This window comes from Pagrus pagrus, assembly GCF_965226575.1.
Source record: "Pagrus pagrus genome assembly, chromosome: 2".
In the NCBI taxonomy this organism is placed as follows: domain Eukaryota; kingdom Metazoa; phylum Chordata; class Actinopteri; order Spariformes; family Sparidae; genus Pagrus; species Pagrus pagrus.
In genome coordinates this window covers 10525997-10545403 of record NC_140186.1, presented here as the reverse complement: position 1 = coordinate 10545403, position 19407 = coordinate 10525997, and the positions used below count along the sequence as shown (strand labels likewise).

Here is a 19407-nt window from a genome sequence, read left to right as displayed (position 1 = left end):
CTTATTAGCTCGCTGTAAATGAGAAGCCGATTGTCATTTTGAAGCAAGCAGAGGAAGCCTGTTGCCAGCCAGGGGAGAGGGGGGCCCCCCAACATGGAAGGGGAAAGAGAAAAAAAGAAGAAGCAATGGGTGACGTAAGGAATGAGAGCCTTGGAGCAGCCGCACAGCTAACAAACCATTTCCTTTATTCTCATATTCACACACACCAAGAGAAACCCAGATGGGTTGTGTGCGTTACTTCAGTCCCCCCCCCCTCCTTCCTGCTCGACTAATTAGACAGGTCACAACTGTGAGAGTTCTGGCTATGGGTCAACGGAGGCACTCGCTGGCAAGTGGAACCTGAAACTTCAACCCCGACTCTCTGCTGCTCACTCCTCCCATCACTCTTATTATCCCTCAACCACTTGAAAAGGAGGAATATCATGTTATGGGGAGAAAAGAAGCAGAATGAGCAGTGATTGGGAAAGTATCTCCCCAAAACAAACATGTCATGGTGGATTTGATCTTAGTCAGACAAACGGCATTGTGTAGACTACAGAAGTGCACTAAGTGGCCCAATTTACAGCACAGACTATGGAGTAAACAATACTGATTGAGGAGTAAATGGATGAAGAAAATGATGCCGAGTCAAACTCGGATGGCAATAATGCTTTGGTTGCTGCCTTTTCACTTAATGCTTCTAAAAGTGGAAGCCTGGTTACAGGAAGCTCAGACATTTTTTAAATACGTTTTGTCTTTTGAAGAAAATATTTTGAGTGGAAGAATCAAGTGAAGAGGCGTACATCGAGAAAATGGCTACTTAACAACGGTCTACTAACGGCTAACAAGCACCTGCAGAGAATCTAACCAGCTGTCCGCCTCCATACAGAAAGGCTAACAAGCTAGCAAATACATCACCAGTGCCATAAGACACGTCCACAATAGGTTCAAGTGAGTAAGAAGCTAAGTCAACAGTCAGGGCTGATTAAGCTAAGGGCCACTGAGGGAGGCGGAGCGTGCTCAATGAGAGAATATTTGGATAGCTGTTGGAGGAGCATTGTTGTCTCAGATGATTATAGAGTTGGCTGGAGGACTGGATGGTCTCTCCGCATGTCTGAAGGTGTGGAGGCCTCTTGACGCAGAGTGGAGATGATGAGGATGAATGACCCAACTGATCAGCTTGAGAGTAGCTAGCCTTCAAGGAGAGATTGTTACACTGTTGGATAATGTGGAGCTGCAGCTTGTTAGTGTGTTTCTTTGTCTGTGTGTGCAATGTTTGAAGTAAAACGGAAAAAGTATGCCAGCCCCTTAAAGGGCAATTTAATCCAAAATAAGATCAACAATTTGATGGTTGCAGTCTCTAAACTCATCTGCATTTCTTGTTCTTACATCACAGTAAATTGAATCTTTTTGGTGACATCAAAAACAAGACATTTGATGATGCCACATTGTACTCTTGGTTCTTATGAAAGAACATTTTCACAGATGTTTTATATGCAAAAAAGGATAGAGTATTCAATTTAAAGGTTAAAAAAGGCATACAAGTCAATATCTAACATACACTTTAGTTGTATTTAGTTGCATTAAGTTAATTTGGCTTCTTATAGGGCTGGATAATATCATCCATATCATCAGTTGCGATTTAGAGCAACAGTTAGTAGATTAATGGATTAGTTCATCGAAAGAAAATGTGTTGCCTTTGTTTTTTTGCCATTTGTGATAGTAAATGAAGAGTGTTTGGGTTTTGGACTATTGGTTGGACATAGAAATCAATTAAAGACGTCACCTCTGGGACATCGTTTTGAGCATTTTTCACAATTTCGACATTTAATAAACTAGAAGATTAATTTATTAATCGTGAAAATAATCAACAGATTATTTGATAATGAAAATAATCATTAGTTGAAGCCCTATTTTGATTTTTTGATCCTTTCATCTCATTCTACAAATCCTTGTTGTCCAAATAAATATTTTAAACAAGCTTCAAGTAAGCTTTAAGCATACAGTATGAAAAGTTTGATTGTTGATTTCATTTTATTGCTTTCCCATCAGAATATTTTTGAGATTTTGCATACATCTGTCAGATTCTGATATTTACGGACATTGGAAAATTCCATTACAAATAGAAAATGATTTCTACCGTGCCGTTAACCTCTTATAATTGTTAATGCTGTTAATGCTTGACAGAACACATTGGCTTTGGACAGGACAGAGGGCTGAGGCAATGTTTTTTTTTTAAATAGAGCAACTGTGACAAGACAGATCTCCAGGAGTTTCAGAGGCAAAGAGAGACAAAGTACTGGATTTCTAAAAATCATAAAAAATGCTGCGAAAAAAGCATCTCAGTAGACTTTGGCAGAAGTAAGATGAGAGTGTGGAGGAGCGCAGGAAAAGGGAGAAGGACAACATTAGTGAGTGAGTGTGTCAGCAGCAGTACATCATCCCATTTCTCAGGCTCTCATCGGCCTCCTCCATTACGTCATTGAAGAGGAGGACGAAGAAGAGGAGGGAGAGAAGGACAGGGAAGAGAGGGAGGCAGTGAAGAAGGGGGGGACAGCTCGTAAAACACTGAGCGCACAGTAAACATGTCTGCCCTTATGCATGACAATACCCCTACAGTGAGAGCTGCCTGACATTAGCCAGATAACCTCCCCTCTGCCCCACGTGCTAGCTCCCATCCAACAACAAGGCTTTCAGTGGAGACACCAGGGGAATAGATTAGCGCTAGGCTAACATGGTAAACTGTGTTCTGTTACACGAGGCCATACTGGGCCAGACGATGTTAAGATTTTCACTCACTCAGTCACTCACGAGTGCATAAGTATATCTCGGTGGTTAGTGGCTGGTCCTTGCAGTGGTTTACCTCAGCTCACACATGAATTCCCGTGGGGTTCCTGTGAGGATAAGATGTGGCGGCTGGTGGGAACGGCATTATGTGCGTCCCAGCGGCTGTATGATCAGAGAGTGCAGTGCGGATGAGAGGTGAATGTAAACAGTCGTGATCTGTGACTCTGTGTAGCTGGTGGTCTGAGCCGAGGAGCTATCACGACTTGTGGGAAAAAAGGGGGACACTCTTTCGTCTTCTGTACCCGGCCGTCCCTCTGATTTTGTAGACCACACGCAATATTTTAAGCACTGGCAACATTTCTCACTATGTAAATGATCTTATCAGATGTTAGAAATAGTGCCCGAAACACCCCCTTAAACTGGTTGGATAATGGACTTGTTGGCCATGTTAACACAGTTTTTGTAAGTGTGAAGGCCTGTCAGCATATAAAGCTGACGAACTTCAGAAAAGGACTTTCAAAGACGTTGACAGTGTGAGTATATAGGCTTTGGGGGGGCGGGCAAAGGTGATTTGGCTCATATTAATATGACATTTGTCTGTTAGCGCTGAGCAGCCATGTAGATGTTTACCTCTGCAGGCAAGATTACTGTGGGGTGAGCACATCAACAGCTGTAAGGTCAAGTGTGAGACAAAGTTAAATTCACAGACTGAGGTCAGAAGTTCGATCTTAACAAAGCTTAACAAACACATGGCAACACGAAAAACAAACAAATATAAAACCCTGATATACTAAAGGCTTATCACTAACACACAATTGCCTCCTGACAGATTCAATACTTGCTACTTATCCCAGTTTGGCTTTTTAGATCTTCTACCACTCGTGACCTGTTAACCTCAGATTGCTAAGCATGTTGAATACAGCGCCTTGTATTACTGTGCTGAAAATGGCTGCACACTAAACCCTGATTGTGAAACAATAAGCATAAAGCGCAATGAGAGCTGCTTGGACTGGTGAATCTGGATGTTGATTCACAGTAGGATCAGTAGTACTAACATTTTCACGTTGCAGGGAGTATTTGAGTCACTGTTGATTCAATGAGTCATTTGAGTCAAAGTGGATTGAATAGCAACTTCAAAATATTTAATAGAGCATTACTTCTGGGTTTCAGAATTGCATTTGACAATGATTGTTTATGTGTCATGCAGAATACCATGGAGAGCCCCATCTTTTAAAGGAGCTCTGAATTAGTCACAAAAGTTAGAGTGTGATTGGCAAATTGTGTACATCCTCTGCTTCAAGTGGGTGAAAGATTGGTAAAGGTTCGGGTGACAGGCTCTTGATGCAGTTTGGGCAAACCTCAAACTCTAATACATCATCAAGGTAAGAGGCTGTTATTTCAGTTATCAGGAAAATCACTAATGCCTAGCACAGGTATCGAATCCTGTAATAATTACTCAGATTTTCTTGCTCCAGCACTGAAGAGATTTTACACACAGTAAGTACTCAAAGTAGCACAGGGACTACTCTGAACTCATTATACTGAATAGCAAAATGGTATAAAGGATTACTTTTAAGAATCACACAAGTCATTTTAATTTCACCCACAGAGCAGCGATGTGTTAGGCACTTACAGTCAGGGTTCACCACATGTGGTCGCCCTTTCAGTATCAACTTCTGACCCATCACTCAATTGGCTTTGCCCATTGAACAAGGGGAAAGTCTCTCAGTCTTTCTGTGAGGGCAGTTTAACTGATGTCTCTGTCACTGCTTAGAGTGAGCAGATGCTTTATAAGGGGGAAAAAGGCCAAAAGTAATGCGTTGGCCCTCTCTCCCATGTGTGTGGTTTGCAGGTCTGTCAGCAGCACTACAAGAGCACAGATGACTGAAAGGAACCAAACATGTGAACTGTGGAGAAGCAAATGGGCCCTGTGGAGATCCACTGGGTCGGAGGACGATTGCACTCCACCTTTCATAGAAAGGAAATGGGCGGCACTTCTTGTTGGTTATGATTGGTCATATCAGTGTTTGCAAAATGTTTGTTGCCCTTCACTCCCATTAAAATTTGACATTACTTGGACCCTTGACCCTCCTGACACAAGGGGCAGTCTCCTACTTCACCTATTTTTTATTTATTGCTGTTGACAGGCAATTATGGACTGTTCTTGGCAGTTTGGGATATGAATACCCCATCTTTCTGTTATTTTGTTGGATGATATGGAAAGATACCTGTTGCCTCCAAACAATTGCAGAAAATCAATCAAGCACCCATATTGGTTGAAAAATGATCCAAAACCATGTTAGTTTGATTATGAAATTTTAGTTCTTGGGGTTATTCTTAAAATAAAAGGAAAATATTAGATATGTTAACACTTGCATTCTAGTTTTTAACAGAGTATCGTTAACCAACACAGTGCTGTAGAGTTTAAACCATGTAATATTAAGGATTTTGCCTGCTTCTTTAATATGTATATCACAGCCGTTTAAATCTACCATTGGACTATTCACAGTAGAAGATGCTCCAGTGAATCCTGGACACATGACAGCGCAGGTAAACAGCGACGTGCACACAAATACACACATAAACTTACACAAGCATATACACAAGATCACCTGCTATCGCCGCACTAATGGTTAGCAGACCCGAGAAGTGAGATGTGGTCATATATAGTGGAATGTCAGAGAGGCTGACAGTGCCCAGAGACATGTAGTTATCTGGTGGAGGAGGGATCAAGTTCTTAACCTCTCCTCTGACCTGCTGGTAAAAACAACAAGCAGCCCCTGATCTCTGTGGCATGCCGCCTCCAAATCCCGGTGTGTTGTGTGTACACGTGTGGGCCAAGAAAAAGGGAGTGTGCCTTCGCAAGCAAGCGTTTTATACTGTAGGTACTTCAGCATAGTGGAGGTGCATGCTTTTCTTATGGCGCTGAGGTTCTTCAACCCCTTGTAAGTCTGTCTAAAATCCATCTAAGCCTCAGCACATCAAACCAAAAGTTTTCAGCTCGAGCCTTTGAGCCTTCTGTGTTGTGTGAGCCAGAGGTTAAACAACAATCTGTGTCGGCGCACGCTTGCAGTTTATCTGTTGCCATACGACACACGTTTTACTAAACATAAGTGATGAACTATGACATTTCCAACAGAGTAATATAAACCAGGCTGCGGTTTGATGAAATGTTTATATGTGCAGCTGAATTTTTTTTTTTTTTACCCACCATGCAACTCTCACTCACGACAACAAAAACAAGCTGCCGTTTTGCACAGCAGCACAATCCTTTACTGTGAGAGGGTTTTAATGGCCTTTCCAGATTGGGCCTTAATTAGCTGTTAATCATCTAGGGCTCATAACCAGAGTGGAGACAGCAGGCGTGTGTGTATTCGTAAGCGTGTGTGCGCATTTTGCGTGTGTTTGCGTGTTCACTCCTGCTGTCTATCCTTGTGTTGCGAGACCATTAGCAGCAGACAAGCTAAAGAGCGCCAAACAGCCCATTAACTCTTTCACTCTTCCTCTCTCCTCTCCTCCGTGCTCATCTCTCTCCCCACAGTACCACAGTTGCCAGCTGACACCCTCTAATGCCAGCTATCTGTCATGACCAGAGACCTGTCCACCCACACGTCCCTCCCTCTACCTCATCCTCGGCCCGTTCTTTCCTTTATTCATCCCGTCCACCCTCCTGTACTCTGTCTGATTCTGTCTGTGTGTGTTTTGTAGTACTGTGTGGCTGTGTCCATTAAAATGGTAACATTACAGAAGACAAATTGTAATCGTATACTGACAATGTAGAGTTAAGTGATCAGAATGTCTACGAGACATAATCTGGGTCTGCACAGCTTCTTTAAAGTAAAAGTCAGGAACTTTTCAAGCACTTTCCAGGTACCTAAACAAAACATTTCCAGATTCTTAAAGCCATTATAAATTGTTATAAATGCACTCCCGAAAAATAAAGTGTAAAGTTTACTTTATAATCATAGCAATCAATGTCTACTGTGTCAGTTTGTATTTTTCGGTTTTTTACCAGCCATTCATTTCAACTTTGATTGTGTGATTGCCTAATGCCTACGAATTTCAACAGACTGACACATATGATGCAGGATTGCTTCATTTGAAATATTAAAAGATTTTTAGTGATTTTGTTGATTCAGATCAGATTACTGATTTTACTAGTTGTACCTGTGGTACATGGATTAGCAAACTCATAGTCTGTGTTCCTGTGAAGCAGATAGTCAGTCCCCTTATGAAACCTCAGAAAGCTCCTTTTTTAACAGAGCTCGTTATGTTTCAGTGCACCTACTCGTACACCTGCCTGCTGGGCTCAGCTGCACGCTGGATCAATATCTCAATTTGCACACAGCAGAGAAAGAAACCGCAGACGGAAATTTTATCAGCCTGAAAGCAGTAACTAGGCAGGTAGCTGTGCACGACGAGTCTGGACCATTTGGATAAGTCCAAATTGCCTCTGCTGTACTAAATTGGGCACAAAGGAAAAGGACCAGAGGAAATTGAGGAAGCAGAGGTAGATGAGACTGGCGCGCTTTAACAGGCAATGAAAAGCCGCTTTGTGCTTCCAGCAGCACAAAGCACATTAAGACACAGATGCTAACAAGTTGGTTTCTTCACGATTACTGTTTGACTGATTTTTAGTGTATACAATAATATTATCCAAATTATGAATATTTTAAAGGTGAGTATGCTCTACTTCGGTATATAAAACAATATTTACTCAGAGGAGCAGTACTATGGATGGAAAATTATACCTACTGTAAAGTAAGATGGCAAAAAAAGGTGAAAGCTGTGAAAATGTACTGCAATTAAAAAATGACAGAAGTATAACTAATGATATTTTTTCAACAAACTGATCAATTTAGTCTATTACGTATCTGAAAAATGTGAAAAATGTAAATCATAAGTTCTGAATTCCCAAAGCAACCTTGTCAAATGACTTGACCAACAGTCCAAAACAGTTATTTACTTTAAATTCATAAAAAAAAACAAAGAATTTGTCTCATGTCTCATATTTTAGAAGGTGTAAAAAATGTATTCATGGGAATTTCTAAAATTTCCTCAATTGGGAGATGAGTCATTTAAATTTCAGAAAAGGGTAAAAAATGTCGAGCAGACAAAGATGATTTTTCCTCCACAACCCAAAGATATAAATTATCAAGTATATTCTAACATAATTCCCTGTGTACAACGCGGCAAACAGCACGCCGCCGCCGCCACCACAACAAGCTTCCCCCGTTACAGCCACCTTGGCCGAGACCATGCTGACAGCCGAAGAGAGAGAAGTATGTGATTAATGATAGGGGCCTGGTCATATCAGCAGGCTGGTTAACAGAGCCCACCACAAGACTACACAGGTCACAGAGCACACCCAGCCTCATCAGCACCCATTACTGCTGTGGGCACACAACGCAGAGGAAGCTGCATCTGTGTTTATCCCAAGCATTTTACCGAAAGGAAATGTGGCCTGACCAAGGACTTTTAAAGCAACAAAATACAGGCATAGTTTTTTATATTCTAACCCATGATTTGGTTTTGTATATTTTTTGTTCTTCTTTAATTTGACCCGGTTTATTTTAAGCAAATTTTTATTTACAAGCAGTGCCTGGCCCACACAACTTTTGAAGATGAAGGTCTAAAAGTACAAAGCGACAAACAATTGAAACAGTAAATCTATTTGGTGCTTTTCAACCTTCTAGATCAGCACAAGGTAATCTGATCCAAAGAGTTACCTTGGTTTTCCAGCCTAATGTGTGTGTGTGTGTTTGTTTGGAAGAAGAAAGGAGAGATAATCTACAATGAAAATATGACAGCAGGTCTGACAACATCCGACATGCATATACACAGAGTATTTCTGCTTTGGGGCTGAGCGGGCAGGAAGAGAGGAGATCAGAAACAGGATACCTCACCATTTCTCTGCACACAAAAACCCAGTTTCGATCACACACACACACGAACATGCACGAGATGCGTGTGTGGACAGAGCATAGCAGAGACAGAGATGGTGAGGTGGATAGGGAAGGGAGGTGAGGCGATGTTGGATCACTCTTGCCAACACAGCAATCTGAGAGCCGGGGCATGTCGGAGGAGCGGGAGGCTCAGGTAACAGGAAGAACTGTGAGACGATCAGGAAATAACACTGTCTCTTTGAATTAGCATTTCCAGCAGAAAAAGGAGGGGCAGAAACCTCTGGCAAGACTTCAGTTGGTCTGGGTCGTGTGATATATGAGGCAGAGACAGAAATGTGTGGGTATGTTTACAATGTGTGTCAGTGACTTGTAGACACTACATCTCGACTATAATAATAACTTAACACTTTATATTGACGCCTATAGAGCGTACAGTATAACTCTCAGAGTCAGTAAGAAACTGCTCACTTTTACACTTTCTGCTGTCCGACAACAGTGTATGATTTCAAATTTGTGAGTGTCTGTCCACATTTCTTACCAGGCGATTGATGCGCACAAACTCCTCCGGGCTCTTGGCCCAAGGTGGCAGCTCCACGTCAGAGACTACAGTGCCTTCCTCCATCACTCCAAGGTTGTAACTGTTGGCGTTGACGAACATCTCGGGCAGGTAGTAGAACTCTGGGATCAGCTCCTGCATGGGTACAGCACGGAGACACATTTAAACGTACAGGTCAGGACTCATCTTTGGGGTAAGATGCAGATAGAGACAGGCAGGCCACGAGCGTAAACACTGCTTTTTCTTCATGTTTTCATATGTGAAATGCTTTTATAATGTAATAATTGTGATAAAAAAGGATTGAAGTTTCATGTCTTTTTTCATCTCAAGGTGTTTCTGGATCTTTTACTTTAGATTAATCTGTAAATGTTATGTGTTATTGTCTGTCCTGTTTTATGAAATCAGTCCCTTTTACAGGTTATCCCTTGGATTCATCATCCTCAATATCCATAAATAAAATCAATCACTGAATCAATACACTCAAAAAAGAGAGATCCAAGGCCCTGTCCTGGCAAAAAGTTTAAAAGCTTCTACTCAGATAGTCATTTCATGCTGAAGTTTTTAAAAACATAGAAGATGCATGTTAAAAATAAGCTGAGCAACAACCTACGCATACTGTATTGGTACAAACAGCCTACAAACAGTCAGATGAGTGCAAGAAGCCTGGATCTTTCTTTTCTGAACCTTTGTGTTTCCCACCAAAGAGCACTTTAATCACATTTTGTTTGAACTTTCCGAGCACTCAGGACTCGTTCTGAGGCTACAAAATGGTCAATTACAGCACTACAGGCAAAAAGTGATGATATGAACATTTTTTGAACAATGTTAGCATTTGCTGCGGTTAAGAGTTCATCTAAAAAAGCTGACACAGATTAGTTTTGGTTAAGATGATAATGCTGAATGAAGGAAGCCAAGACGCTCGTGAAACTACAGAGGGCTCACAGAAATTGCAAACCGGCCCCAGTAAAGGGGTCAGCTTTTTGAAGTTATGAATAGAGAATTAAGGAGAGCTGAAGAAGAACAAGACCCAGAAAAAGGTTTGAGTACAAGTAAAGAAGGGGCTATCTCTGTCTAAATCCACCTTCAGAGTATTTTTAGAGATTGCTTTGTGTGCCTCTGTTATGACGGATAGGCTGTTAGACAGAAGTATTTACTAAATTGTACATTTATTCCTGGAAATTACATTTCTGACTGCTTGTCTGCTGCCCGAATTTGTGCTTTGGCCACTACAGAAAAAGTAAAAAAACTCTGAGCGTTCACTCAACTGTGGTTTTTCACTGTTCAGATGTACTTGTTTGCTATGTTTGTATCTTAGCAGCAGAAAAATGGTTTCTATTCCCCCCTCTCCCACAACAAGAAAAAGTCATGGTCAGCCAAATTCTTTCCTGACTATGATGATTTTATTTGGCTGTCCTAAACAACACAAAGTATTTTCAAACTGGCAGATACTGAACAGAGATGCAGTTATGACAGGAGCTGTAACCCCATATGTTTAGTCATTCGTCATTCTTAACAAAGCAGAACTCGCCACAATGAGAGTAAATATTGAGACTGAGTTTGAGCCTTAAAACATGTAGATGAATCCATACTGAAATCCTAAACTGCTAAGAAGTCTTTTTGAAAAAAAGGATGGACCAGAATGTCTCTCAATTCTTGGCTGTTAAATGTAAACAGTTAAAAGAGAAGAGTGTGAAATGTGAATGGTGTTGTAAACTTTTGACATTAGAGTTGATAATATACTGTTTTTTGTCTTAATATATGCTTTTAAGCACCAAGCATGGCTTTATTTATTATTGCATTGGGAAACATGTTTGCATAAAAAGTAAATAAACACATACAAGGTTTATGTTAGCGTTGTATTTTTCAGTCAAATAAACTCTGATACTATATATACTCTGATAGCTGTAAGGTACGATTAGTCGAACACTGGAGTCTCACGACAGCATTTGTTTTGGGATTTGATGGCAGTGTTGCTGGATGTAGACAAAGCTCCTGTGACGACGAGTGCTGACTGGTCCTCTCGAGAAGGACAGAAAGATACAAACATGTTGACAGTCTGACATCAGAGATGAACAGACCGCCGCCAACACCAAGCTGACATCCCCTACTGTCAGGCGATGCTGACAGCATGGCAGCATGCAAATACTCCAAGCTAAAACTTGAGCCTGAGTAGAAGGTTTAGTTGTTTTTTAAAAGCAGATTTTCAAGAGCCTGGACGTATGCAGCATGATCTCTTAAAAAATACAAATAATAAAATGATCCTTTTCTTTTAGATTAGCTGCACGATACATCCACCTCTCGTCAATGGGGTGAAAACATCCAATCAAATGAGCAAGCAAACACACAGGTTTAAAACAACACAGCACTTCCTCACTTCTGAAACCTCCTTACTCCACAAAACCTGACCTAAACCTAAAGGTCAACCTCTTAACGAGTCCTCCAGCTCACCCAGGTTCACTGGCTGCAGCCCGCTGTAAATTTGAGCTGGAGGTGGTGGGTTGAGCACACAAACATGCACACACACACACACATACGCGCATGCACACATGCACGCATTCACTAACAAAACCTTGAGGGCTTCGCTCCCCAACACTCAAGCCTGCCTTGCATGGACCATTATGTGCAGTGGCCCCTTTGCTCCGGCCTGGTCAGAGGCCAGCCCCTCTGATCCCCAATCCTGTCCTGTCATGGGTCACTGGAAGGGGCTCTGGCCTCTGGGCTCCTCTGCTACACTTCCACTGTTGCTACTTCTAACCCCTCCACTCTTCCCTCTCCCCCCTCTGATGCCTTTGGGCTTAAGCTAGGGGTCAAGGGATTGGGGACTGGGGGTCATGCTAGCGTCACCCAGGCTAGAGACACATTGAATCTGGGTGTTGTAACCTATTATCACCCCTTCTTTACCAGTGGGGTATGAAAACACTGGGGCGTTTTGCCCTCTGGCAGGGACAGAGGGTTGCTATCAATGGCTCCAATGCAAAAGCTAAATGGTGTACTTAGCATACTAAATTGATACATCTCGTCCCTAATTCCTCTTTTGCCTAGAACAAGAATATGTGCGTTGAAGTGGATAAAGTCGACGGACGTTCATTCAAAATATGCAAAAAATTCAAACTGAACAAGGAAACAAAGTGATGTGGACCAGATTTCCCCTTTATTTTGATCTGAAGTTGAGCTCTCACAGTTTGATCCACATTGACAGGTCTAGACTGAGAGAGCAAACGAGGGCTCTTGTTGGGCTTTCGCAATCAAGCATTGGCCAGCTACGTAGTAACACAATCCATATGTTTTATCGGTGGGGATGGGAGGGGGGTGGTAAACGCAATCAAGCGTCAAAACCCCCAACACCACCGCTGTTCCCCCATCCAGTGACCCAGTGCCAGGAGACCAAGCAAAACCCAGCTTTGACAGAGAATGTCTGACTGTAGTCGTAAATGTTTTAGGAGCGCAGTTAAAGTGTGCACTGGGGGTTCGAGGGCCCTCAGTATGAGAATGACCTGCGCTGTTCCAGGGCAGATCCAACAGCTCAGCAGAGTTTGGGGGCCCAATGGGCAGGGATTCAAGTCCAGGTTATAGCTGGCTGAATCTGAGACAGACGGCTGGGACAGATGAGGATTAGTCTAACGCTTTGATCAGAAGACCAGGAAGCTTTCATTGCATAGGGACAATGATTGGTAGTGACTGGACATTACTCTTTTGAAACCTTTTCTTCTTTGTCTGTAAAGATGCGGGATGGGGATTTATTCTCCCCTTTATCTCTTTTAACTTCTAACCTTCTTACAAGTCATCTTAAAAGGAAAGAAGGCAACTTTTTTTTTTTGGAAAGTATTTTTGTATCATGTGTGAGCAGGCATCAGTGTGTGGAGCACCTTAACATCAGATGTGTCTCTCTGGCAGTTCCTCCAGGCCCGGGACACTGAGGAGAAGGTGCGGTCAGCATGGTCAAACTTTCCTCCTTGGAAGTTGAGAAAAAACGTGGTGAAGGGTTCCTGTTTGGAGAAAAAAAAAAAAAAACAGGTTTGAAATCTGACTTCGGGATTCTGTTGCTGTAAATTGGCACCAGCTATAGTGACTGAAAAACAGAATCCCTTGTGCAATAAAAGCCTGTGTTTGCCTATGTCTGGGTCAACAGATTTAAACCAAAATCTACTCTTTTAACATCCTCTAACAAACTGGAATCTTAAAATGAACAAGTGAAATAACAATAATCCCAGTGAGCTACTAAAGCCAATACACTCTTGCTACTGATGCATTTCTAATCATGTATAATCTTGTTAGGACAGATCAATAGCTGTCTCTCTGACGCAATAGCCCCCAAGTGACATGGACACAATATGCTGGGCCACAGCTACAAAATACTACTGTAGATGGCTAATTAAGTCCAGCCTGAAATGACGTAACCCTCATTTGTTTAAAAAGTGGGTTTTAACCACATTGTATCCCATAATGCCGTAAAAACAACAGAACAGGATTAAGTGCACAGTTAAGACCCACAAATAAACACAAAACACACAAAAACTGTTCACATTTATTGCACAAACAGTTTTCAGTTACTCTCTGATGTTAACTTTGGTCTGTAAGCGAGGGTTTCTGGTAAAGTGGCTTTAGAGTAAAGCCAGCTAATGATGTGCAGGGATCAATGAGGTAACTCTACTGGGAGTCACTGAGACAGTGAGCTACTGGGACAATAACAGGAGAAAACTGCACGTTGGAGAAACTTAGTAACCTCCCGCTCCCTTGAGTGCTGTATGGAAAGATTGATGGCATCCATTCAACAACGGTATCGAAAGCGAGCACACCAGTGCACCATGCACACTGCACATATTCTTCAAAAGCAAATCACATATAATACCTGGTATTCCTTAGTTCTGCTTGAGGTTAATATTTCTTTCACGGCAGACATTTAATTGCACTGCTTTTGTTGTTGTTCTATTATTATATGGTAACAGCATAGAATATAAAAATCATGTGCAACGACAAATGAGGAGAAAGATTCATGTGATGTAATATTCAGCATACATTTACTCTCAATTTGTTTTCTAGGAAGCAGGTGCCTAATTAATAATGAATTAATGAACAAATGAAACTCCGAAAAGCATACAATAAATTGAAGTGTTAAAAAAATACATTAAAATTTGTCTGACGAATAACTCAGATATGCATATTGCAGTGCATCACTATAGATTTAAGATTAAGTGGAAGTGGGGCCTTTTTACATCCAGTGTATGAGCTTCAAATATATATATATGTTTATGATAATATCCTGGACTACACATATGCATACAGAGGAGAGTGTGAAATGTATATTGTGTTGAAAACTGTTAGCATTGCAATTGATAATACACAATATTTCCTATCGTCTTGACATGACGAAACAAAGCAGGGCGTTATTCCTCACTGCATTGGGCTCGGAGATCTGGCCTTAAAATAATATCACAACATTTTTAGGCTATATCCCGATAAACAACATATATCTCAATATTTAGAAAAAAATTAAAAGGCACTAAAATAAATGCAAGGGCGATTGATAACTATTGGTACTTTCACACAAATACGCACAAGAAGAATAAACACAATGAGATTTTTTACAAATAGTCAATTGTTTGAATGAATGTACTTATGTGTTATGATATGATTTTTATAAGACTGTAATAAAAATAACAACCAAGTATGTTTTAAAAGATATTTAAATTGAAAGTACATTTTAATATTATGCATGTTTTTATATACATTGCACTTACAATACGCAGTAGCCACATCAAGGTGAAGCTGGAAGTGGAGTAGTGGGTGCCATAGTGGAACTTGGGCACCTGATCATCCTCCCACGACTCATATCGGTCTGAGAAAAATGCCGCCCTCTTGGGGTTCAGGGCACCGATGGGCTAAGGAGAAATGAGAAAATAAAACATAATTTAAAATATGTAAATAAAGTGAGAAATAACCTGCAACTTCTTTTAACTGCTCCTTGCCATAAAAACAGAGATGAAGATAAAAAAAAGACAAATGTATGGGTGTGCTAGCAAATGGAAAGCAGGAAGACATTAGTGAATTTTACTGTGAATACATACAGGGACCACTATGCTATATAACAGTTGCAAGGCAAATGAAGCTGGTAACCTTTGTGCAATCTCAAATGAATATTAGATGATGTTTCCCTTCAGACAGAGATCAATCCTTTCCCACAGAGTGCTTTTTAGAGGCTGTGAAACTGAGCCCCTGCAGCTGTAGTCTGTCAGAGAAAACTAATGTGCTCCAATGAAAGAGTGCCTACTAGGAATATCAATAGCAAGGCTGCGGGTTCCTTTAATTTCTATATTCTATATTAATCTGTAACTAATACACTGGTCACCAGCCCTATTTGTAGTCCAGAAAAATGGTTAAGTTGCATTAATTTTCCATCGCTCTACAAAACCAATAACCCCGAGCTGCTCGGCTATTATTTAAATACTCATTTATAGAAATCACTTTCAGGCTGGTTCAATTTTTATTAGTCTTCTGCTGGCTGTGCCTCATTCCCTCAAACCCCCCTTCATCTCTCTCCCTCACACACACATACACAATCAGATACACACAGCGGATCAATGGTAATGGAATGATGGCCTTTTGAGGATGAGGGGCTAGTAGGGCGTGGATCAATTGGATCTCTTTCATATCATAGGGTGCCTGTCACAGCAAGACTCATCCAGAGCCAGTCACTGATATCGATCTGTGCTATGGCTACTGTTTTGTGTTGGTGTAATGGGGCATTGCTTGTGTACATGTATTTGTGTGTAGTGGGAGTGCTGCACGCAGGATTTGTGCAGAATCGGTTGCTTTTTCAGTTTAGTGCGAGCGTATATTTTGTGACTTTGCAAATAGTGTTCCAGTGTATGTGCGTGCGGATTTACACGGCAAAACGGCTCGTGCCACCGCACTGTGTAGCTCCGCTTTGACAGTGATACACTGTGGGCTTCCTCAGGGCCACTGGGGGTGGGTGAGTACACAGAGTGAATTATACATCAAGCCCATTGGTCTGATTTATAGCCCTAATAACAGTCGGCTCATTAAAAAAAGAAAAGGGAGAGGAGGCATATAAAATAAAAAAAAGACTGAAAGTGCCACAGTGACAGAGAGAGAGGGAGAATTGTGTGTGAGTGCATGTGGGGGCTGTTGGTTTGCGCGAGCCCGACATTGTTTACTGCTGTAAATTACTGTGGGGCTAGCGCTCTCAGCTTACAGTAGCTACAACGGAGCGGCGGTGACAGTGCCGTACATCAGAGCAGAGCGCCCGGCAGAGGGCTGATGGAGCACCTGCTGCCGCCCTACCACAGATTGGCCTAATATGTCGTGGCAAAGAATAGCGCTCTGATGAGGACTCAGACAAATGAACCAATCTTGTAGTTTTAATTAGACTAGAGAGGAAGCGGCAGAACAAAGATGTGCTGGCGCTTTAAAGAGGTAAACATCAGAGAATGAATCTTGGATTAGTCCTAATCAGTTCTTCATTTACAGTGAAGATGGTGTTACGGAGCCTTCTTAAGGTACTGTGAAAGAAATAATTACAGTAACTACATGGAAAAAGCAGGTATCTCAAGAGAAATCAACACATCTTGTACATCCGTTGTTATTAGGTTCATGTTTAAAAGCACAGTTGTTGTTCTCATTATTAACAACCACCATTCCTGATGAAAATCTATCTGACCTGACTCAGAAAGATATGTTCACCGACGAGGTAACGTTTTAAAGTTTTATTCACGTTATGTTTCGTCACACGGTCTGATGTTTTCCAGGAAGTTACAGCTGCAGCCTTTTTTGGGTTTTACACTTTTTTTTATAGGACGGCTTAGAGAGCAATGGACTTGGGGGAGAGAGTGGGGAAAGACATGCAGCGAAGGGCCACGGGCTGGAATCGAACCCAGGCACTGCTGAGCTTCTGTACATGAACCACTCGCTCTATCAGACATTTTAATGCAGACATGTTACATATTATATCTTTACAACTATTTTGAGTATTATGATGTCTACCTACTTGTGAGAGTGTCACAGAATTTAATTCTTTCTGTATGCCAACCTACCTGAAATGTCCTCCTTAGAGACTTTGTTCTATAACTAAACTTGGTAGATCTATCCTCAGATTGAGTGTGTATGTAGACCTGGAGGAGAAACATCTAATGGAACAACAAAGATCTTCCTGAGAACTATTAAAAGAACATTATTCAGTGCTGCTTTGCTTTTAAAACAATAATAGGTCACCGGTGATGAGGTATAATGGCTTACCGACGATTTGAGCATCACTTGGGCTCTGAGTCGTAAATCAAAAGAGCCTTTTGAAAGGAGTGTTTATGTATAATGTCCTATTTAAACAGTGAAAATGGTGTGGAGGGCCTGGGGGATAAACATATGGGGCGCGTATGGTGAAATCAATACACCATTAGCTGATGTGGCTGTGAGTAGTAGGTTTATAGCACAAAGGTACAGGGACCGCTCAATAAATCCTCACCATTTCTGTTGCTATGTAAATGTAGACTACCTAATCTTCGGTTAGAGGGTTGACGATTCTTTTAATTGTTTGTTGTGCTTCATTAAAAGCTGTACAACCACAAGAATGGCCATGCTTCTGCCTTCAGGGGAATTATATGACCCGTCTGACCCATTCAAATCATCCTACAGACATCTGTATGTAGGACAAGAGCATTTTTGTGTGACAGTGTGTCGAACTTGCATGATTATGGTTGTATGAAAGGGTAAAGGAGAGGAGAGTCACAACACTTGCAGTCAGTTCTTCTGTGTGCTTATCGTGACTACAATGTTATCTCGGGGGTCGGCGTTTGATGTCAGGTTGAGGTTAGAGTTTATGATAAGAAAGTCCCTGGGGTCAGAATGGCTCTGGCAGCAGGGAACATAAATTCTGTGTGGCCTCTGTTGTGCTGGGGATGATGACAGTGTGTGACACACACACACGTTCATGGCAATTTGGCTCCTCAATGTCACTGGAGGCTTCTCAGATGACCTGTTTCTATAAGAGACAGCCACCAACGTGACATAAAAGGGGGGGATAAGAGAGATGTGGATGGTGAGAAAGACAGACGGAGTGAGAGGAAGAAACAATAAAGAGGAAAACAAAGCAGGAGGTGGTGAAGGATGCAGACAGCAAAATAAATAAATAAATAAATAAATAACTGTGAAGGTCAGAAAACATTAGGATGCAAAGAAAAGAAACACAGAGCACAAATGATTGCGGGTGCAGAATTGGGCGGTGGGGGTTTATTTAGGGGGCTGTGCAGTGCCGCTCGCCCTTTTTTCCCAGACACTGCAGTCTGCCACGGTCCACTGGTCATACACTGATATCACACGTGTGTCAACAACATGAATAAAACAGATGTAATAAAGATTGGCCCCGCTCCCTCCCCTCCTTCCCTCTCGCTTCTGCTCTGAGGAGAAAAGAAGGGCAGCAAATGATGTTGTTCTTCTTCTCTTACACTCTCTCCTCCTCTCTCTTCTTACTCTGAGATTGTCTTTCTGTTTCCCCTTCTTTCACCCATCTCTCCCCTTCATTCGTTTGGTCCCCGGGGCTGCGAGGCTTGACTGAGCACAGAGTCTGAGCTGTCCAAACTCCACGGCAGTGCAAAGGAGAGGAGCAGGAGGCAGAAACGAGCTAAGAAACTGAAGGAGGGCCGTGTGTTTGTGTGAGTCTGTGCGTGTGTGTGTTTGTGGGGCGAGTACAACTGTCACATTTCAGCCTACTGGGCAACATGAAGCCAGATAAACAGAGAAATTATGCAGCTTCATACTGCAGGGAGAGCTACACTGGGAGGGATAAAAACAGAGGATGGAGACACAGAGGAGCAGATCGGAAGTGAAAGCAGGACTGGGGAGAACCTAAGGGACAAGGTGTTGACTGTTGGGGTGTTTGAATCTGTATGACAGGGCGGTGTGAAAGAATGGAAGTGTGAGTGGATGGTTCATGTGTTTGGAGTAAATGTGCAAGGCTACCGTATTGGACTGGATTATACTCTGCAGAAATTTGGTTTTCTACACTCTATTTCCAAGATTTAATGCATTTTAATGAGGCTTGGCTAAAAGCTCATTATTTCAATAGAATCGCTGCTATCAAACAATTTGCTTCACATTCAATTCCTCACCACAGACCAATTACGAACTGCCATGTGAGCTCTGACGTGTGAGGTAACAAACAGAAACAAA

General features: G+C 41.8%; 1 protein-coding gene across 10 annotated transcripts in view; it reads right to left on the bottom strand.

The window, feature by feature from the left end:
• Positions 1-19407, bottom strand: part of lrba (LPS-responsive vesicle trafficking, beach and anchor containing) — a 194415-nt gene that overhangs the window by 32463 nt on the left and 142545 nt on the right. For all 10 annotated transcript variants that reach the window (XM_084365848.1, XM_084365851.1, XM_084365852.1 and 7 more), the window contains 3 exons: positions 14967-15107; positions 13095-13214; positions 9211-9363 (listed from right to left, as the gene is read on the bottom strand). In XM_084365848.1, coding sequence (XP_084221974.1) covers positions 9211-9363; positions 13095-13214; positions 14967-15107 — 414 coding nt within the window. The remainder of the gene's footprint in view (positions 1-9210; positions 9364-13094; positions 13215-14966; positions 15108-19407) is intronic.